The sequence below is a fragment of the Amphibalanus amphitrite genome, unplaced genomic scaffold (assembly GCF_019059575.1).
Source record: "Amphibalanus amphitrite isolate SeventyFive unplaced genomic scaffold, NRLGWU_Aamphi_draft 000610F_arrow, whole genome shotgun sequence".
Classification (NCBI taxonomy): Eukaryota; Metazoa; Arthropoda; class Thecostraca; order Balanomorpha; family Balanidae; genus Amphibalanus; species Amphibalanus amphitrite.
The window spans coordinates 144,358-167,027 of record NW_024882104.1 but is presented as its reverse complement, the minus strand read 5'-3'; the positions used below and the strand labels follow the sequence as shown (position 1 = coordinate 167,027).

The following is a 22,670-nucleotide window of genomic DNA, read 5'->3' as shown; positions in this document are numbered from 1 at the left end:
GCTGATTATGATAAGCACATAAAAAATGCAAATTTCGATTTTTTTTGTAGGCCCCGGTCGATCAAAGATTTTGAAAATTTTGCGAATTCGCACATTTTTTACCATATATCAGAAAAATGAAGAATACAGTTATTAAAATGATGTTTAACAGATGCAGCAAACATATTCCTAGGCGTATGTGCGCAAATTAGTGAGCTAGGGCCAGCCAAATTATTTTTGGACTGAAATTACTGAGGCCATTTCCGTGTTTCCGCTCCCGGCCGCTAGGTGGCGACCGCCAGGGCGGTCGCTACCGGTAGAGGACGGGCCATCGCTCTCATGTGTTTTGACGCACTGCGACGGCATTTTGAGTGACGAGACTGATATTTACAAACTAATGACACAACCGGTGTATTATTCTGCCTATTGCAATAGAATTGGGTATGAAATACCCAAAAAAGGTACGCACCGTACCACAGCCACACAGCCTGGCGATTTTGCCGGAACTAGTCACAGCCGCTAAACCTTACGCAACGGCATAAAACGAACAAAGTAACAACATGTGATATTTAGCACATCTCGCACAAGGAGATTATGTCCTCTTATCCTGGTGTCCATCTAAGCTAGGTCACAGCGCCCGCGACTATAGCGCCACTTGGAGTCCGACTACTGACTACTGCCCGCGAAAGTGACGCCGAAAGGCTATCTTATTCAAGCTATAGCCGTCCTGGCGCACCGCGCCCGCCACCGCTCCAGAGGACTGGGTGGTAAGCTTGACGGCGCGCTCTGTGGACTGGGTGTGACATGGCACCCTAGTCCGCAGCGGCTCGTCCACCAGTGCCTCCAGGTCGCCGTCACTGAGAAAGCGAACACAAGGTGGCTCTACATCAGCCACTCGAGCGTACATGGTGACGTCGACAAGCTCCGTGTACTGGTGAGCAGACACATTCACCGACGCGCTTTGCACACGGAACTGGCGAACTGGCCCAGGCTGCCGGCGAGCTCGTGCCTCGCGCACCATCTGCACGGCTCGTGCTCTGACGTCACGGCGCTCGTCACCGAGCATACCGAGCACCACGTTCTCAGGATGAGCCATCAACGCATTGCCGCACAAGCTACCCTGAACAGTTTGCAGGTCTGGGCCTCCCATGTGTTGCCTCTGTTGCTGCAGCTGGTCGAACAGATGTCGGGGCGCCTCCACCAGGTCCGGTTTGTGCTTGATGGCCAGAACGGTCGGAAGGTACACTGCCACGATGTAGAGGGCGAGTGTCGTCAGACGCCGGTGTCTGTCCGTCACCATGCCATCGTCCTCAGCGCTGGGAGCCGGCTGCGACATGTACGCCCGGAGGAGACGGCTCTGCGCCGTGTACCAGCGCGCCATGTTCAGCTGGCCGTGGATCCGGTGCTCCACGGCGCTGCCATCACCGGTCGTCACACACCTGGCGCACCGTCAAGTCACCTCACCTCCACAGAGCGCGCCGTCAAGCTTACCACCCAGTCCTCTGGAGCGGTGGCGGGCGCGGTGCGCCAGGACGGCTATAGCTTGAATAAGATAGCCTTTCGGCGTCACTTTCGCGGGCAGTAGTCAGTAGTCGGACTCCAAGTGGCGCTATAGTCGCGGGCGCTGTGACCTAGCTTAGATGGACACCAGGATAAGAGGACATAATCTCCTTGTGCGAGATGTGCTAAATATTACATGTTGTTGCTTTGTTAGATTTATGCCGTTGCGTAAGGTTTAGCGGCTGTGACTAGTTCCGGCAAAATCGCCAGGCTGTGTGGCTGTGGTACGGTGCGTACCTTTTTTGGGTATTTCATACCCAATTCTATTGCAATAGGCAGAATAATACACCGGTTGTGTCATTAGTTTGTAAATATCAGTCTCGTCACTCAAAATGCCGTCGCAGTGCGTCAAAACACATGAGAGCGATGGCCCGTCCTCTACCGGTAGCGACCGCCCTGGCGGTCGCCACCTAGCGGCCGGTAGGCTCCATATCAAAGCATACAAAATCTTATCATACAATCATCAAAACATACAAAATCGTAACATACAACGCGCAAAACCTACAAAACAGGCCGGGTAGGGGACAGTCAAAACATACAAAAGCGCAGCATACAAAATCGTGTCATACAAAATCGCAAGGAACAAAATCGTTTCACACAAAAAGGCAGTGGAAAATTTATGGCATTAATCAAAGTACGCATCATACAAAACAATTTCATATAAATTTACATCATTTCGTCGCCCTTGAGATGTCAATTTTCAGTTGGATCAAAACCTACAATCTCAACTGCGCTTCATGCGACATCTTTGTTAGAAGTTTGTGTAGTTACGAAATATTCCACTAGATGCCTCCTCTGTCAAAGCACAGCCAAGCTTTGCACGGCCAGCGTTTTTTGCTTGTTTATACAGTGAGCGCCGGTCTCGGAGCGACGGGGCGTCCCGGAGTCCCGGTGGCGCCGTCGTCCCCCTCCCTCAGACTGGGCAAGGTCTCCCCTCCCTCGGCAGACGGCGCGGCCCCAGAGGAAACGGCCAAGGCCGTGCCTGACTTACATCCCCGCTCTCTGCGGGCCGGAGAACGAAGTTGCGCTTGGTACATTGAGCAGCATTCTGCTCATTTTGACCATAGCTGCCGGAACATAATTCGTAAATTAAATTGAAAACTGCAAAAGAAATTTAACTGACATAACCCTCGCCCGTATAGGGGGGGGGGGGTCGAACGGACCCCCACCCCCATGGTTTTTCGCGAATAACTCGCGTAAAAAGCGGTTGATCGCGATGAAACTTTCAGTACTGTCGAGTCAATCAATTGTACACTTACCCTTAAAAGTTCATGACCCTGTCCCAATTGAACCTTGACCTGTGGCCTATTTTTCGAGACCATGTTTGGCCGGAATCGCGATTCGGCGTATGTCGGCTCGTATTAGCCGCGCGTTTGCAGTATTTTTGCGGTTTCAAGCGTTCAAACATGTGATATGATGTTGGTCCCAGGCATTATGGTGGGTGTCAAGGTCACCTGAAGGTCAGGTCAGATCATTGACCTTTGATGACCTAGGTTCACTTCTTCAAGTTTTACATGTTTCTAGGCTACTTTTTGGAGCTGATTTCGAATTAAGCAACCATTTGAGCATTTACGAAGTTGTTTTGGTGTCTTCGTAACATGTTACGAAGCTGTCAGTAACGGCTGACACGTACTATGAATACCTGGCAGGACGTCTACTGATTGGCCTGACCTGACCTGACCTGGCCTAAATGCATTAAGACATCATCTGTGATCAAAACTAACACGATATTCGTGATCAGCACCCCGAAAAAAACCTCATCAACCTCACTTTACGATGTTCTAACAGGTCCCGATTTTCCACACTTGTGGGTCATTGACCTGACCTGGAAAGTCAACCAATGACCTAGGACCTTAAATTTTTCTCGAAGCTCTAGCTCGATAAGGGGCCAAACGGCAAGGGGGGCGGTCCAACGGACCCGCGCGCCCCCCATACGTTCGAGGCTGGCAAAACACCAATACGGGCGAGGGTTAACCCGGCAGTTGCTGGAGTATTTCGCCACACACCACTTGCTGGGTGGGGGTGGGAGGGGGGTAAACTTTCCCAGCCCATAGCTTGAAAACCCATAGCCCATAGCCCATAGCTCGAGGCGCAGCGAAACGGGCGAGGCAGCAAACAAAATAACGCTACGAGAGGCTTCTGATGAGTACCTTCAAGTGGAGTTCCGAGGTCACAGGTCGGTTCAAGATTATTTTAAATACCTAAAATTAGGCTTTTAATAGCATGGACAACCTCGAACTGGGCGTCTCTCGTAGCAAACTATGTCTCCAACGGACCCCCCCCCCCATATATGTACGTTCGCGGCTGGCAAAACACCAGTACGGGCGAGGATTAAGGACTTATGTGTTTGTATGCTCTTTGAAACCTCTTCCGTGACCACGTTTTCAGCCGCTAGCATATAATTGGGGGGGGGGGGGGGAATTCTGTTGGATCCCCAATCGTTCAGTCCCTAACCGAACTATAGCTTCGCGAAAATATGAACGTCTTACCGTAACTAAAGGAAGCCGATGATACCCGATTTTAAGATCGCCGGTCATTGGTTGGCATTTCTATTCGGGTAAATGACTTAACCCTCGCCGGCCGAGGGGGGGGGGGGCGGGTGCCGCCCCCCCCCCATAGGGTTTTTTCGCGATAGCTCCGAACACGCTGGCGATAGACAGCTGAGACTTGGCATACCTGACCTTTGATCCAAGCCGCATCTTTTGACACCAACCGCATTTTTGGGTCAGGTCAGGTCACTGACCTATGACGTCATAAGTGAACCTCTGCACGGTCTTCAGATGTCGCAAATTCGCAACGCCCTCACTGCCAGAGGAGATGTCACAGGGAAATGAAACTTGCAGGATCTAGTATCCATTATGAGTCTCACAACTTGTATATCTCGGATTTTTCCTAAAGGTCATATGAGGTCAGGTCATTTTCGTGACCTCACCATTATAAGTCAATGGGGAAAAATGAAAACTGCTATTCTGGCGCCGGGAACGATCTCCAACTATCTCAAGCACACAGAATCGTGATTTGATGCACTCCTTGCAAGGTTAGATGCGTCACTTTTGCAATGTTGACCTTGCGTGACGTCATTTATGACGTCATCAAGGTCATATTAGTTTTTCGTCAATAACTCTTGATCAAATTGAGCTAGCGAGTCGAGAAAGCCACCAATGGACTCAGGAAGACCTGCCGAATCGAATGATATGCGACATGACCTCTTTCGACCAACTTCGTGACCTGGGGTGCTGACCTGACCTTGACCTGAGGTCAACACCCCAAGTTGACCTGACCCGGACAAAAAGTATATCATTCGACGCGCCTGAGCAAGGCGAACACGATGCTGCCAAAATCGCGGCTCTGCGGCCGTTTTTTGCGAAGTTATTCACCAAAAACTGAACCGTACCCTGGGGCACTTGACCTGACCTCAGAGGTCACCGGTTGACTTAGGACCTTAAAATCGGGTACCAATCTCTGCGTCTCGTAACGGCGCACACGCTCGTTTTTTTCCGCGACGCGCTAGCTCCACCAGGGGCGAAACGGCGAGGGGGGGTCGTACCCGCCCCCCCCCCTCGGCCGGCGCGTATGTAGAAAACCAATAGGTCCGGCGAGGGTTAAAAGTCAGGGAAATCGTGGCCTATTTTAACTTTTTAAAATGAGGTTGTTAGTGAGTTTTTTTCGGGGTTCTGATTTCGAATTTCGTGCTAGTTTTGATCAAAGACGATGTATCCGTGCATTTTGGGTAGGTGGGGTCAGGTCAGCTCAACCATTAGGCGTCACCGCCGACATCCAAATGGGTGTTTACCGACACCAACAGCTTAGTTACACATAAAGATATGATGTGGACTGTGGAGTTTGTTAATGCAATAAGTGAATGAGAGCTGCACTCCACAAGAAATCGTTCGGGTCGGAGCTTTCAAATTGTATTTACAAAACTTCGTCAGCGAGTCGTAATCGGGTTCAGGGGGTATCGGTCGCAAAATATGTAGCATAGACACTAAAACTATTTCTTACAATGCACAATGGGACCGGAGCGAGAATTAGCGCGACATCGGTACTTTTTCGTGTTTCGTGCCCGCTTTTCACATGAAAGGGTTGATAGAATCATACAAATGGTAGTCGGTGTACTTTCGAAGCAATTCCTGATAAATTTAATTAAATAATCATTAGTCATTTAATTAATTAATTAATTAATTAATCAGTTGACCTGCGTTGACCTTGACTCGGTTCGGTCATGTGATAAGATGGCATCACCTGCCAGGTCAAGTCATGACGGAACCGGAAATTCCCATACGCAAATAATGTAGCCACCAAAACCATGATGGGAATCTGATAGCCTGATGGACTATATAACAAATAAAGTGAGGGTCAGAAAAGTGTATCAGACACTCCGATAGCAGGTACGGATATTTCCGGACAAAACTTAAATATAGTTGGCACTTAGTTTAGTTTAGCTTAGTTTATTGAGAGCATCATCAACGGGCATAGGAGGCCCAATTACAGATTAAGTCGAAGGTTAAAAATACACTTACATACATATATGTACATATACATATACATATATGTACATATACGTATACATATACATATATCTGTGTGTCGGCATATACATATATGTACATATGCCGACACACAGATAAATACACTTATAAAAAAAACAAATCAAAACATAGCAGTACCTACTTACGAACATGGGCAACTACATGAGACTTGAAAGACGCAGTGCTGCTCGTCCACACGTCTATCTCACGGTTGCAGTCCAAGAAGCCATTGCAGAGCTTTGGCATGCGACAGAAAGGACTGTTCAGCACTGTGTTCACCCGTGCGTACGGTACATGGAAGAGAACTCTTTTTCGCAGGGGGCGATGCGGCACGGCCAGCGGGAAACACTCCAAGTACGCGCTCTATTCGAGTCATGTGCGCCTCTGCGGCTCCTCCCCATACCACACTAGCGTACTCAAGAATGGAGCGTACATTGGCGCAGTAGGCAGCCAGCACAGCCTTGACATTGATACATCGTAGTGACTTGCCACCTTTGCCAGTTTGGAAGGACCTCATAAGTACGCCTAGCGCCCTATTCGCCTTACGAACAGCTGCATCCACATGTTCACCGAACGTGAGCTTCTCATCCAACAGGACCCCTAGATCTCGCATCACGCTCACTCTCTCAAGCTGTTGGCCTCCCACGCTGTAAATACTGATTGTTGGGTTGCGCCGTAAAGTTAGGGTAAGTACTCTACATTTACTTGGGATCAGCGTGAGCTGCCAACGCACAGACCATCGGTTCAGGTCGTCAAGCTGCTGTTGCAAAAAAGCTGCGTCCGCGACGGTGTCTACCTTGCTATACAGCTTAACATCGTCAGCGAACATCACACAATCGGTTTGGACGCAGTCTGGTAGGCCATTGATGAAGCAGGCGAATAACAGCGGCGACAACAGGCCACCTTCCGGCGTGCCGGATGGTACCTGTGTCCACCGCGAACACTTCCCTTTCACCACAACGCGCTGTTCTCGTTCAGACAGGTAAGACTTGCACCAAGAAAGAGCACTGCCACCCAGTTGATAGGAATTTTGAAGTTTATGCAGGAGTAGTTTATGATTGACACTTTGGAAGGCCGAACTGTAGTCTGTGTAAATTACGTCTGTCTGAGACCCAGCTGCGATGTTGTTCCAGGCAGCGTTTAACATCGTCAACAGATTCCATGCACACGAACGACCCGGCATGAATCCGTGTTGCCTATTGCCTATTGGAAGCCTTGTTCGACTCCTAGGAGGATCTGTCGATCTGTTACTTTCAGCTTCCGGCCCGCTCGTGGTAACCGCGCATGGCCAGCGCCGGCGACCTGAAGTAAAAACAAAAATGCCCCTCATTTTCGATGTAGGTAGCAGGCTGAAGCAGCTAAATTATACATTTTCTGAAAGGCAATTGATCGGTAAAGACCATATTGATAAAAGAAGAGCGCGACCTAGCGGGACGTTTTATATCGGCATTCTAGAATGTTTATGACAGTAAAATTAACTCACAATTTTAAAAGCACCTACAAACTTAACATTTGAAGCGTATTTATATATTCCGTTATAAGTTTTTCTTTCCATCGTGAAGCCAATGGTCTAAACATTTATTGTTTCATGGTCTAAAGGTTAGACCCCGAAAATATTGATAAAGCCGTCTAATATACCTACATTTTTCTTACCTACATTAGCTGCTACTTTTCTCCGTACGAAAACGGGTCTACGATGCTTGTCACAGAACTTTGTATTTGGGCTGATGTGGCGCGGACGCTATACACCATGGACGAAAAATATTTGCAGATTCGTGGTCCATGGATGATGGAATTGGACATTTCTGAACTACGTGGAACAGTCTAACTCAGTTTGGGAAAGGGCGGCAAATCCACCAATGTCGCGCTAATTCCAGCCGCGGTCCCATCGTGCAATGGCCCATCTTTTTCAAGTTCAACCCTCACTGTAAACATCCTGTTGAACACATTTACAATGTTTGCTAGGTTAACCACTCAAAAACTGGTTGGTTCACATATGATTTAACCCTCGCCCGTATTGGTGTTTTGCCAGCGTCTAACGTATCGTGCGTTGTTACTAACGTCACGATTTATATTTGACCTGAGGTCAAATCTAACAACAACACTCGGAAAGGCCTTTGAAAGAGCTGTTGAATGCGCTTTTCTGTGGCGCTGTAGCTCTATTGGTTCCCGAGTTATGCGTTGAGTGTTTGGGAAAATGTTGAAATAGGCAACATTTTACCTTTGATGACCTCTGGTGACGTGACCTTTGACCCAGGAGCCGAGTTAGACGGGGACGTGAAAACGCCTCCCCCCAGCACGACACTGAAAACTTAGGCCACCAGCACGGCGCGGGTTAAGTTCGACCCTCGATGTAAACAACACAGCACGATATTTGCTAGCTGAATTACTGAGAAAACTGGTTAGCGCACATTGTATTGAAGATATTTATATTTTCCAAATGTGTTTTAACCCGCGCCCCGCTGGGGGTCCTGGATTTCCACGCCTTGCTGGGGGGGGGGGGTGTTTGAACACCCACTTCTAACTCGACTCCTGGGCCACGTAGCGATTCGCGGAAGGCGGCGTTCGAAAGAGCGCCAAAAATAATAACGAAATCACTTCGGTCACTTTTTTGGTTAGGCTAAAGGTCAGGTAACCAGTGGTCAAAGGCAAAATTTCGCTGATTTTCAGGTCAAATGTCGACAGTTTCCAAGAAGCCAACGCATAACTCGGGAACCGATATAGCTACAGCGCCGCGGAAAGCGACTTCGATAGCCCTATTAACGCCCTTTCTGAATAATTCTCTCAGATTTGACCTAGCGCCAACGGTTTTGCCTGCAGGGGGCAAAAACTGCCAAAATAACCGATTTTTTTTGGAAAGTGTTTGTGCAAAAACTTTTGACTCAAGCCTTGCACGAGCTTACTTTTACCAACATGACCTGACCGGAAAGGGTCATGTTGCATATCAGTCGATCCGTATCGTCGAGCTGAACACATCCAAGGCGTTTTCATCGCTCTAGCATGCCTCTATCAAAAGGTATTCGCGAAAAACTGTTAGATGCTATTCGTGACCTGAGATGACCTCAGGGGCATAAACAGGGGTCTCAGATACTATTTGCATGTTCAATGTGTCTTAGTTTCTTGTAATGGACCTCTTGCATGAACAGTTTTTTTGAAAAAAATGTATGAAACTGGGGTATTTCCAACTCCAAAAAATGGAATCTGGCGCTACTTTCTTTCTTAAAAATGGTTTTCCTTACTAAAATCGCACTTAAACTTAAGTCCTCAAGTTTTCTGCTAGAGACGCAACGTGATTGGCTAATCAATACTTGACGTCACATCTAGGGTTCGCCTGATGGCGCATCTGCGACAAATCGGCACGTTGGATGTTTTGCGTTGGTTTCCTTGGTTTTGCGTATTTACGACGAGTGTTTTGCTGAAACCGGAGGCCTGTGAAGCAGTTTTTAAACGAGAGAAACGGTATTTGGCGATTGAAAATGTTGAAAAAACGGCAAGGAAAAGGAAAATATCAAACATATCGGTGGTGTTTTGTTCCCAACTGTTCCAACACCAGTGTTACTGCTCCTGATTTGCTCTATATACCGGTGCCGGTCTCACATAAAGAGCGTGCTCATTGGTACAAGATCGCACGTAGGGATGGTGCCCCTGCATCTGGAGCATTATGGGCATGCGAACAACATTTTGATGTACCAGATGACCTGGAAAATTACTTATATGTCAAAATGATGGGAGGAGCCGTCAAAATCAAGGCAGGAGTGACTCCCCACAAATTCGCTTGCCAGAGCCGTGGCGTTGCTGCAGAACATGTTTTGCAGAAGCGAAGCTCATTGCAGAGAAAAAGAAAGCTTCAAGAACTGCTTGCTGAACCTGTGGACGATGCAGTTCCAACAGAAGGTGGGTCTACACATTTACCTGGTTGTGGTGCTGGTTAAGTTGCTATTCGATCATGGGGCTTATCTCACTTCTTGAACATGATATGCAATCATTTTATCAGACACTGTCTGAAATTTAATAGTATGTATTGGGTGGACTGATGAAGTAACAATTACAGTGCATTATAAATATATGGGGACCATGCATGATGGTTTTTGACAAGCTCATCAAAGTAGAATTCGTGGATGGTCCTGATATTATCTGAGTTTTCCTTTAGAAGGTGACATTATGTGAGTTATGCCCTTAGTGCATCTTATACTTACACCCATTTCTTCCTTCCAGGTGGTAACCTGGACAGTGGACCATTACCAGCTGATGGAGGAACAGCTACAGACCAACATCTTCCGACCTCAAGTGATAGTCCTGCAGCATGCTTCAAGGATGCATCTGTCCAGGTGAGTAAAAGGGATGGTGTTTGCTTGTACTTCCTTTTGTTAGAACACATTATTTATGTGTAGGGTGATAAAAATTTCAAGTAAGTTGTGCTACTGCCAGTGGCAGGAAGATGTGTAATGCAGCTGTTTCCAGTGATAATCTTTGTGTAAATATTTTTTTTTCATAAAGCCAGCTATGTATTTGCTCTGTTAGCTTTCATAAAGTACAAACTTCTTATTTCATCAGCCTGTCTCAAGCAAAAAAAAGTCTGAAAGGCCAATTTAAAAATGAAAATTCATAATGGTACCTAACTTTTTCAAATGTTGTCATTTCTCAGGTGCACCCTGTTCGGAAGAAGTTCCGGTCTAAAGCGACTCAAGCAGGTTTACCATTAGGATGCCATGATGCACAAGCCAGCGGACAGCATGATCTTACTGTACCTTCCAGCATGGAACATCAAGTCGGTGTGACGTCTGCAGCAGGTCACCAGAAATACAAACCAAAGGATCCATCATCCCTTGCAAGTGCCTCTGCCTCTGGTAAAGCATGTTCTGGTTCACATTACAATGCTGACCAGGATCAAAACAATGACAGAACTGCGATTTTAGTGAGCTCACCTGCAGCAAATGATACTGATACAGATTCTGATGGTCCCATTACGGCAGACACCAGCCCAGACTATGTCCCTGAGTCAGAGTCTTCTGACGAAGACTCCCATGGTGGCAGGGATTGGAAAAGATTGTCCCGCGAGCGCATCCGGCATTACATTGCTACGGACCCTATGCGTTACTTGGGCATTGGCAAACACAACATGTTTGTTTTGAATAAGATAGCCCAGAAACTGGACTTCAGAGAGAGCCGCGGAGGCATCACAAAGTTAGATATTGTCTTCATGATTCTGATGCGTATTAGGACTGACCGCCAGTATCATTTTCTGGCTGACGATTTTGGTATTTCTGAGAGCTTTGTCTCTCGTGTCATCTCGGCATACCTCCCTGTCGTGGCCAGCTGTTTACGGGGTTGCATAAGGTGGCCAGAGAGCAGTGAAATCCGCAAGCGGGTTCCACTGGCTTTCAAAGCCCGGTACCCATCTGTGGTAAGCATCATCGATTGTTTTGAAATTGAGATAGAGAAACCCTCTGCAGCTCTGCCACAGGCAACATCATGGTCCGAGTACAAAAAATGCAACACCATAAAGTTCCTAGTGTCTTGTACCCCAGACGGCTTGTGCAACTTTCTATCACGAGGCGTATCAGGTAGAACCTCAGACATTGACATCGTAACTAAAACAGGATTTTTAGAGCTTCTCCCATCAGGCTGCACCGTCCTTGCCGACCGTGGATTCAAAGGAATAGAAGGAGCACTGGCTTCAAAAAACTGCTGTCTCGTCCGGCCACCAAGTGTTGCTTGTGACGTTAGCCTCGATCGCGCCGATGTACTGAAGATGCGCACAATAGCCGGCCTACGCATCCATGTTGAACGCGTCATTGGTCGCTTGAGAGTTTTCAAAGCGTTGGACATTCACTCAAGGTTTCCACTGCAGATGGTAGATCTGCTGGATGACGCGGTCGCCATCGGGTGTGGCTTGATTAACCTCCAGGAAAAAATTGTGAAAGTATAAGTCAAAGAGTCAGTGTGGTTAGACCGAAACAGGCTGACATAGGCGGGCGGTTCTACGGTTTGTCGTTGGTGCGGGCTGTTGCACTATGCACGCGTTTGTGATCTTATACTTGCACCGTCAGCGACTCGTCTCTCAGTCCATAGGATCCGTTGATGGGCGAAATGTGACTGTGCCTATACATACAAACGTTTGAGTTCTTCCTAACGATTCGTGTGAAAATGTACTCTGCGTTGTCGTTGGAGTAATTAGGGGATGCTACTGAACACTATGTAATGGAATACATATTCATGCACCTACGCTTTGTGTATATAAGGTTTTACAATATGCAGCAACGGACGGATATTTATTGTCCACACAATTCAAGCATAACAGCGACAAACAGCGTTACCGATCACGACCGCACCCTGTCGACATCAGCACCGTCTCAAGGTGCTCGTCTCAATGACATCAGCTCAATCTACTGCTGACCACGTCCCTTGACCAACTCAGGGAAGACATTCTCACACCAGAACTTGCTGGCGGTCTGAATGAGGTCGCGACAGTACGCCTCATCATATCTTTCCTTACATATGTACACTGCCTTCTTCTGTGGGAAACCAGGGTCTGCCACACAGAAGAAGGCCAAGTCGCGCCCGGTCATCAGCATCAAAAGCTGCACCTGAGCGCGATGCTTGCTGACCATCGTCTGCTCCTCGGTAATGTATCGCCTCAGAGTCTTTTCGCTTGACGGGCACTTAACCTCTACCACCGCCCTGCCGTCGCTCGTCAGGCCGTCCGGCGACGCGCCAAAGATAGGCAGGTCAGGTCGGAGTACGAGGCCCGCACTCTCGACCTTCCCCACCTTCTTTGACACGGCTTTGAGCACCTGTGGCTCCAGCTCGCGCCCTCGCTGCATAGCAGCGCTGTCCTTCAGCTTAGCCGCACCGATGACGGACATCACGAGGGATCCGCTCTTGGTCTGGCAGCGCGCCGCCTCGTGCAGCTTTGAAGCGGTAATGCGGCCGAATCTCATGGCATGCCACATGCTGGACTGGTGTTGCGCACGAGTTTCCTTGCTTACAACTTGGCACGTGGTCGATGTCATGCGGTTCTTGGCAAACAAGATAAAATCTTTGGCGGACACGTCTCCGGGACAGGTACCTAGGTAGGCATCCAAGAGACGGTCCATAGAACACCCTTCCCACGGAGCCTGTGACGGTACAAAATAGTCGAATAGTAGGCCACTTGCACCCGTCTCACCTCTCCGCACCTCTTCGACCAGTTCCTTGAAGAAGTCCTCACCCGCGTCCCCGAGCATGTTGGCACCAGGTGTGGCACTGCCGCTGGAGGTGTCCCTCTGATGTGGCCGCAGGTCTCCAGCTGGTACAGCCTTTACCGCGCCTCCCACCATCGAGAGACGCGGCTTCTTCCAGTAGGCCTGGACGTCCGTCACAGACGGCTCTGAGCTCCGCCTGTGGAGCCACATCAGGAGGGCAACGCCATGTTTGCAGCCTCCCTGGCTTGCCACACAGTCGAGACACTGCACATATTTCACCTCCTCCTCTTCTTCGTCGACCAGCACAGTGACTCTATAACCTTTGCTGGTCACCTTGTGCTCTGGGGTCACACGCGCCCACACCTCACACTGGTTGGAGGTCCTCTTCAGTTGGACGTAACCGATGGCATCATCTCCATATTGTTCTCTTCCAGACCTGCCAGCAAACGGGGAAATGATGTCAATGTTATGTTGCATAAACTCTTTGAAAGCTGGCCTTTAAAGCTGTTTTCTATCCTTAAATTATAAAGTATCTTTAATATCTAGAACATCCTCATAACACAACTTTACAAGACCCTCCCTCATTAAGTTCTACACAGGCACAGCGGAACACAAATTTGCTTAAATGATCTACCAGTGAACATGAGCAAATAACACAAATTAAATATCTGAACATGGCACAACTGATGCCTGGGTTGCACCACAGCATTACGCTGCAGTGCGCTACACACAACATTGAGAGCGTCAGAGTTTGTTGATGTTCACATGGAAACGCAGTACAGCAATATGCATGGCGCATGCCGCACATGTAGCATGTTGCCATGAAACAGGGCACTGTTATTTGTCCTATATCTAACTGTTATTCTTTAACTTTGAGGTAAACTCATGCACAATTGCTTCCTGGCAGTTTAACAGAAATATATTTCCATTTTGCCCTGAATCTTCAGGTGCCAGGAAGGTGCCAGTCATTGCCCATTGTTTGCAGTTGGTAGGTAAGCTATAGGTACCTTAACCAACTCAAAATAATCTGGAAATCTCCTTCACAATCTAATTAATTCATCTAACTGTGCTGTTCTCTCAACTAGGGATCATAATTTCAATTCTTCTCCTGAAAACAATGGAAACTTTTTAACATTCCGTCAACCTCATAGATCACTCCAAAGTTTCTACGACTTAACCAGTACAAGTAGCTACGTTTTATTTCCATTAACCATCCCACAGGTACTTACCTCTTGACCTTCACAAGACGAAATTCTGGACTGATGAAGTTGGTGTCCCTTCTGAAGAAGCTTTCAATCATGTCATTATCTACAGCCGGCAGATTTCTTGAATCGGCCTTCAAGAAGCCTTCATACATATCATCTACCCTTGCAGCTCTTTTCATGCTTGATAGCAGCCTCGACGACAGTCAGGAAAGCACTTCAACCTTTGTTTCAACAATCTAGACCTTCCAAAATCTCCAACACCTTCTCACACCTCACAGAACTTCACAAATTACAACACAGCACACGAGCCACTCAGCCGCGCCAGTCTCGTAATTCCTGCGCCATTTGGGTGACCCTATATGTGACGTCACGGGGGATAAACCGCCCGCGGCGACGTTTCTCCCGCCATTCGAGAGCCGAATTTTTAAAGTAAAAATTAAAGGTGATGCCCTTTGAATTTTGAATTGTAAGTGGTATTTTTGGAATCAGCAGACTCATTATGACCCAATAAACGTTGCCACCAATTTCATGCAAGAGGTCCATTCAGTGTTTGGGAGTGTTTATAATGGCTTTGGTCCAAAAGAGGCGCTTTTCAATTTTCTCCCATTGACTTATAATGGGGAGGTCGCAAAATTGACCTGACCTTTGGTCATCGATATCAAAACTCTGAGATATGCAGAGTTTATCTCAGTATAGTTTACAGCGCGGAGCGCCGCCGTTTTTGGCACACCTTATAATACATCAATTCTACACATGTTTTTAAAAAAAATTCAGACCAAGGTCATTTAAGGTCAGGTCACCAGGTCACTTGAAGTGACCTCACCTCATGCAAAGTTTCAATGTCCGCCATAGCTACACCAAGTGACCGATCGCTTCGAAAGTTTCAACGATTGCTAAGAGCAATAGTATGTACAAAATGTATTATAAGGTGTGCCAAAAACGGCGGCGCTCCGCGCTGCCGTTTTTGAGATATTTGTGAAAAAAACACAGGGGGTGTTCACAGGTGTTCACCGTGTTCAAACACCTCCCTCCCCAGCAGGGCGCGGGTTAAACACCGCGATGATGTACCGTTATGTTAAACACCATGCGATTGACTAACCGGCGCCGGGCCGGTGCTTGGCGCCACCTGCACTGGGGGGGGGGGGTGTTTGAACACCCCCCCCCCTTCTCACTCGGCTCCTGGGCCACGTAGCGACACGCCGTAGGCGGCGTTCGAAAGAGCGGCAGAAGTAATGAAGAAATTATATCGGCCACATTTTAGGTCAGCTCAAAGGTCAGGTCAACAGAGGTCACCAAAGGTAAAATTTCGCCACTTTCCAGGTCAAACTTCGATAATTTCGACAAACCAGCGCATAGATTAGGAACGGTTTAACGTGCAGGGGCCAAAAACTGCCAGAATAGGTAGATGGTTTTTGTGGGAACTGTTTTTCTGCAATACCTTTTGACTCAAAACATGCACGAGCTTACTTTCAGCAGCATCGTGTGCCTCTCGTCAAGGCGACGCATCGAAAGAACTATAAGTTGACCTCAAAAGTTCAACTTGAAAAATTTACCCTAGGTCAAGGTCATGACCTCATGACAAGGTCATGGCCTCGGGTCAATGTCATGACCTGACCAGAAAAGGTAATTCTGCATCAGTCGATCCGTATTGTCGAGCCAAACACATACATATAAGGTTTTTTCATCGCTCTAGCATGTCTCTGTTAAAAGTTATTTGCGAAAAACTGTAGGATACCATTCGTGACCTGAGCTGACCTCAGGGACATAAAGATGGGTCACGGGAACCATTTTCCGGTTCAGTTTGTCTTGTCTACTTGTAATTCGATGTTTGAAAGTGATTAGAATGACGTTCGTCCAAAAGAGGCGCCTTTCAATTTTCTCCCATTGACTGGAGAGGTCGCAAAATTGAACTGACCTTAGGTCACCGATATCGAAGTTCCGAGAGATACATTTTGTGTATCATTATTATAGTTATTGTATACATTATGTGTATTGTGTATACTGTTGTTTTATCAGTTGCCTAAAGTTTGAAAGTGATCAGTCACTCGGTGTAGCTGTGACAGGCATTGAAACTTTTCATGTAGTAAGGTCACTTGACGTGATATGGTGACCTGACCTTGGATGACTTTGGTCTGAAGTTTTCACAGAAGGTGTAGAAAAGATGTATGATAAGATGTGCAAAACACGGCGGCACTCTGAGCCGCCGTTTTTTAGATATTCGCGAGAAACCGGAGGGGTTGTTTAAACAGTCCCCCCCGCAGTGCGTGGGTAGGGGTATGATCAAGGATGAAGGTGTTACATATCTATGCACGTTTGCCTCATTTACCTACATATGCACACCCACCAATATAATAGATTTCTCACGGTCTTGATGCCCGCTTCTCCTCGTCGCCTGCTCGGCACCGGTCCACGCGGCACCCGCAGCGTCGATAGTCGGCCGGTGCAGCGTTCAGAGGTATCGTGTTCCTGCCTGCTCGGAACCATTCCCCTCGGCACCCTCCGACCGCCCGCAGCGTCGATAGCCAGCCGGTGCAGCGTCCAGAGGTATCGTGTTTCTAAGGGACTTAGTGGCATTCCACTCTATTTCCTGGTGGCCTCCAAAAAACCACTGCCACAGCACCATTACCCCATCTAGTGGGTGACTTGTTAAATATCAATTCACCCGGCGTCAACCAGAGGCATTTTGTACCTTCCGATTTTAGACGATGCGATTTTGTATGATACGATCATCTCGTTTTGTAGGTTGCAATTTTGTATGATACGCGTTTGTTTGATCTGCCATTGTACGTTCCAATTTTGTACGTTCTGATCATTGTTTGATTTGCCATTGTACGCTTTACCCATTGGACGGTAAACTTTTGTACGTTGGGATTTTGTACGCTGCGCTTTTGTACGTTTGGGCTGTCCCCTACCTGGCCTGTTTTGTAGGTTTTGCGCGCTGTATGTTGCGATTTTGTATGTTTTGAGGATTGTACGCTGCGCTTTTGTATGCTTTGATAGCCACCCGGCCGGTAGCGGAAACACGGAAATGGCCTCAGTAATTTCAGTCCAAAAATAATTTGGCTGACCCTAGCTCACTAATTTGCGCACATATGTCTAGGAATATGTTGGCTGCATCTGTTAAATATCATTTTAATAACTTTATTCTTCATTTTTCTGATATATGGTAAAAAATGTGCGAATTCGCAAAATTTTCAAAATCTGATCGACCGGGGCCTACAAAAAAAAATCGAAATTTGCATTTTTTATGTGCTTATCGTAATCAGCGCCCCAAAATGCACCAGATTGGGGGGTGAGACCGTGACTTTTCAAAAAAGTGATGCAAACCGGACCACCCTAGTGTTCAAACACCCCCGGCCCTGCGCGAGTTAACTTGCGGTACTTTTTGCAGGGTAGCTTTATTTCTACTTTCAAGTATTTGACCCTTTTCGATGCATGCGGATGATCCCCTATGCACGTGCCACGTGCAAAACTAAGAGGTGTAAGTTTTGCAACAATTGCAATATCTCGGTAACAACTGGGCCGATTGCGCTGAAACTTGGCATGTCGGAAGGCACTCACTAGGCAATGCATTTCCATGCGTCATGGTTGGAGTGTTGCTGCACGTGCGCACGTGCAGGGGTCGTTTCTAGATCTCAAGAACGTCTGAACCAATTGCGCTCAAATTTGGTGCACGGTTAGGGACAGGCTAGTAGGGTGCCGTGCGAAAGTCAGTTGGGACCTGCAGTTTACACGTGTGCACGTGCAGGTGTCGCTTCTAGATCTCGGGAACGACTGGGCCGATTGCGCTTAAGTTTGGTACATCGCTAAAGAGCGGTTAGTAGGGCGCCGTGCATTATGCATAAGTCATTTGGAAGTGCTCCATCGTAATGCCGCACGCGCAAGGCTCGACCTCTTTTAACAATCCAAAATTAGCCTAAAATGAGTGAATATATTTCGGAAACGTTCCTTCTTCAGTTCAAAAGTTAACTATACAAGGCACAGAAATGACATTTCTAATCTATGCCTTGTATATGTAGTTAACTTTTGAACTGAAGAAGGAACGTTTCCGAAATATATTCACTCATTTTAGGCTAACTTTGGATTGTTAAAAGATAGTGAGCATACGGTTATTCTTCTACGATATTCAATCATGCTGCTCATTCTAGTACTTCGCCACCTTATTACGAAGTCTTTTCAATATAAGGGAAAAATCTCAGTATGAGCGGCCCGGCCCGGCCCGGCCTGTAACGCTTTTGAGAGGCTTATGTCTCAGCAACCGCTGGACCGATTGGCCTGCGGTCTTTTTTTGCTGGGTAGCTCCATCCCTTCTACCCCGTAATTGACTACTTTTGATACATCTCAGTGACCGTCGTGGCACGTGCCACGTGAAAAGTCAAGGGTGTTCAAGCAGTTTTGCAAAAGTAATGATTTTGAGAGGCCCATATCTCAGCATCCGCTTGAGCGATTGTCTTGCGGTAATTTTTATAGGGTAGCTGCATCCTTTCTACCAAAGGTCGGATACTCTTGATCTATGTGAGTGACCCCCACTGCACGTGCAAAATACAAAAAGAAGAGGTGCCAAATTTGTTCCCATGTCAGTAACTCGGTAATTACTGAGGCGATTTCGCTGAAACTTGGCATACAGGTAGGCACCCACCAGGCAATGCATTCCCATGTGTTGCGGTTAGGGTGCTACTGCACGTGCGCGCGCACGTGCAGGGGGCGTTTCCAGATCTCGAGAACGGCTGGGCCGATTGCGCTCAAATTTGGTACACACTACACGGCTGGGGACCGGTTAGTAGGGTGCCGTCAAATTTGGCACACCGCTAGCGACCGGTTAGAAGGGTGCTTTGCACAAGCCCGTTGGAGGTACCCTCTCGCCCTTCCGCACGTGCAGGGCTCACTATCTCGCTCGCTCGTTCTTCGCCCAAAAGGCGTTTTACTGGTTATTTCTATTTATAGTCACCGTGATTATTTCCACTCAGTTTTTTTAAGCGAACAACTGAGCCTAAAGCACGTGCCCTCTGCTCGGCATCGGTCGCGGCCGCACCACGTGCACACCGCTGAACCCACGCCCTCGAAAATTTAATGCGTCAAATGAGTGCACGCGTCCGACTTGGCGCGAAAATTTCACCCCCGTAGCCGTAATTTCACCGTTCGCGAGCAATAGCCTGTTTTTGCCGTTTTTAATGTTAACCCTATGGCGCACTTGAGCACGCGCCAAGGGCGCACCCCCGGCCGCATCACGTCCAAAATTTAATACAAGCTACGTGTAAAGGTGGCCCGCATGTCTTTAAAATTTCACGGCCGTAGGTCAACGGACGCCGCCGCGTAATAAGCGCTACAAAGTGACTATGTTGCACACGGCGTGGGCGGCGGCGGGGTACTTTTTAGGATTTATAATGTAGATTTTCTGTTCGCAGCTTTTTGCTTACAAAATGTTTGATAAGGTCTGATAAAACCATCGTTTGTAGGTAATTTTTTGTCAATTGTCCACGAATCATTACTTTGAATAATTACATAGAATACATCCACGTTAGGATTTTGACATCCACGCTAGATTATGGACACTTCACTATGACGAATCGAAAGCGACCAGGGGCGATAGTCACATTTGCTGCATGTTCGGCACAAATCGGTAAGTCCCAACATATGCGCAACATTTTCTATATTTGGGTACGATTACGTCATCAGCGTATCCATTTTTGGAAAATGCGTAGTGCGTACCCATATATGGAAAATCCTTCCAAAAATGGAAGGCTTCGAAGGTTTGACCACAGTTTCCCCGACTAAAATATAGTCCAAAAACAAACCAAAGCATACAGCCGGCGCATCATACGCCCTAAGATCCTCATAAAAACACCCACTTCTAGAGGATGTAGTTTCTTGGGGTGTAATATACACCCTAGTGTAAACTACTACGATTTATGAAAGCGGCCACCTGAGCACAACTGAATGCATGCGTCCTGCTTCAGGCATATCAACTATGTGGCACGTCACATCACTGCACAATGTGCAGTGATCCTCATGCCTCATGTGCAGTGCAACTGTCTCTGTTGTTCCGGCTTGATCGCATTGCAGCCGCTGCACCAGCCCATGGTCGCCACACTCGCCAGTCCCCAAGGTCACCCACGACTCCAGTTTATGCTGTAGCACACAATTCAGCAAACATTAGAACTCCTGATAACCTCTCACCGTTTGCTCGATCCGGGAAATGTCGCTGTCAGGTAGCCACCATGGGGTCGTCCAGGTCAGCCCAGGTCACACTCGTCACCGAAACGCAGCTCCACCGCCGGCCGCACCCTGGCCCTGTTTCACCGCCCGACGCTGCGCGCGCTGCAGCGCGCTGGGAGCTGAGGGATTCCCCTGACGTCACTCGAATGACGTTGCGTGCGATCCGTTAGCTTATGGTAAATCGCGTTTGGAACAGAGTCCTTGAAGAACCTAGTACCAATTGAACAGAAGCTTGAGTGCGAATGCTGCTAGCGTGCGGATGATGCTGGCGCCGCGGTGCTAGCGCTTTGCGATGACGTCATAGCGTAGCGTCAGAGGGAAGTTTGTTGATATTGCCATGGAAACCCAACGCGCCGACGCGCGCAGCGCACTGCAGCGCTCTGCCGTGAAACATGGCCCCTGCCGTCTGGTCCGAGCCAGCTGGCTCGTGAAGCTGCACCGCTCCCCTCCCTTCACCGCGCCACCCGTCCCATCCCCGCCGAAATAGCAGCATCGCCCTTTATGATACCTGGAACAGTGCTAGGCCTGTGCGACTTTTTACTAAGCGTGGCGTGCACTGATGTGTCATGTACTATCATATTATTGTGCCGACACATAGGTTATCGTAGGTATGTATGTGTAATTTAAATTGTGTTCATGGTTTCTATTGAAAGTATGGGCGCATTCACGGGACACGGCAGTTCGGCGAACCATGCTACTCTGTTCGGTTTGAGGTCCCCAGCGGGCCTCAAAGGCTTGTGTCATAAAAGATCTGCTATAGTATTTCTACGCCAGCGGTTGAATAAAACTGCTGTATAGCGGGTATAGCGGCGCCGCATTGGTGTCTGACAGGATAAAAACGGGCGCCGGCCTGAGGTCATGATGCTCGTAGCGTTCGACCCCGTCCATCGCCCCAGGCGAATACCGGCGCCGCTTGCGTTCACCAGTCGGACGTTCATTGATCGGCCTTGGTGGGCGCCAATCACCATCAGCTCAGTGCGCGTGACGCATGTGAAGCTACAACGAAACACAATGCTGCTGTAGCTTTATGCCTACCCTACTTACCTATGGCAATAGCTTTCTTCACGTCACCAGCTCGTGAGGTATATGACACTGCAGCAGGCAGCTTCCCATTGAGGTTTCGAAGATAAGACGACGGATGAGTGAAAATCGTTAGATTTCCTTCACTATTTATTCTCACGTGTGGGAGAGCGTTCGTACTTGCGAGCGGGAGTCTAAAGAGTCGAATCTTGTTTGCAATGATCTTTTTTCATCAATGCAATCACAATTCACGGTGCATCTTGTAATAAGCGGTTGTCGTTGATGACTGATTTTCGTTCATGGGTCCTCCGGCGAATACGTATAACAAATCTGAGGGAGTCGAGAAACCCCTGTGCCAAAGCAAGCAAGGCTCTATAATCATATAATCTGATGGCCAAGAGTTGCGAACGAAAATTATAATTAAAATCTAAATCTTTTTTGTGTTTAATTTTTTAATTATAATTTAATTTTAATTATAATTTTCGTTCGCAACTCTTGGCCATCAGATTTTATAAACATGTCTTACAATACTGAACTATATGTAATTATATATACTATTAAGCCTCGCCCTGGCAGGAGGTGGGTCGATGCGACCCCTCCCCTAAGGTTTTTCAAAGATAGCGCCCGCCAAATTTGGCACAGCCTATGGGGCAACCTTTTTACATATGACCTGAAAATATCAGGTCCGGGTGACCTTGGGTCAGGTCACCAGGTCAGAAAAACCAGTACAAGGTCATGGTCAAATTTCAATTTTCTTTTTGCACCTGTCCAACTCACAGTTTTTGACTGATTTCCTTCAAACTTTCAGGATGTGCTAAGTTCACCGAGTTGTATAACATATAGTTCGGGTTTTTTTAGGTCACTGACCTGAGGTCAGTTAGAGGTCATTACGTCGTAATGTTAAGCCTATGGGAAAATATTAAATTCGGAAAATACTGGAGATTTTTGCTTCGTTCTATCACTTTTGTGCTTTGAAA

The 22,670-nt window shown here is 47.6% G+C and overlaps 2 protein-coding genes across 3 annotated transcripts in view; one reads left to right on the top strand and one right to left on the bottom strand.

Moving 5' to 3' along the window:
* Positions 1-20,777, bottom strand: part of LOC122363221 — a 60,549-nt gene extending 39,772 nt beyond the window's left edge. The window contains exon 1 of one of the 2 annotated variants that reach the window (XM_043332217.1): positions 20,635-20,777. The gene's annotated coding sequence lies outside the window, so the exon portion shown is untranslated. The remainder of the gene's footprint in view (positions 1-20,634) is intronic. The other variant, XM_043332219.1, reaches the window with a different exon arrangement.
* LOC122363222 lies at positions 9,433-12,293 on the top strand. The gene is made up of 3 exons (XM_043332220.1): positions 9,433-9,962; positions 10,284-10,396; positions 10,714-12,293. Exons 1-3 carry the CDS (start codon positions 9,545-9,547, stop codon positions 11,995-11,997), a joined length of 1,815 nt encoding a protein of 604 aa, XP_043188155.1. The 5' UTR covers positions 9,433-9,544; the 3' UTR covers positions 11,998-12,293.
* Positions 20,778-22,670: the final 1,893 nt, after the last annotated feature.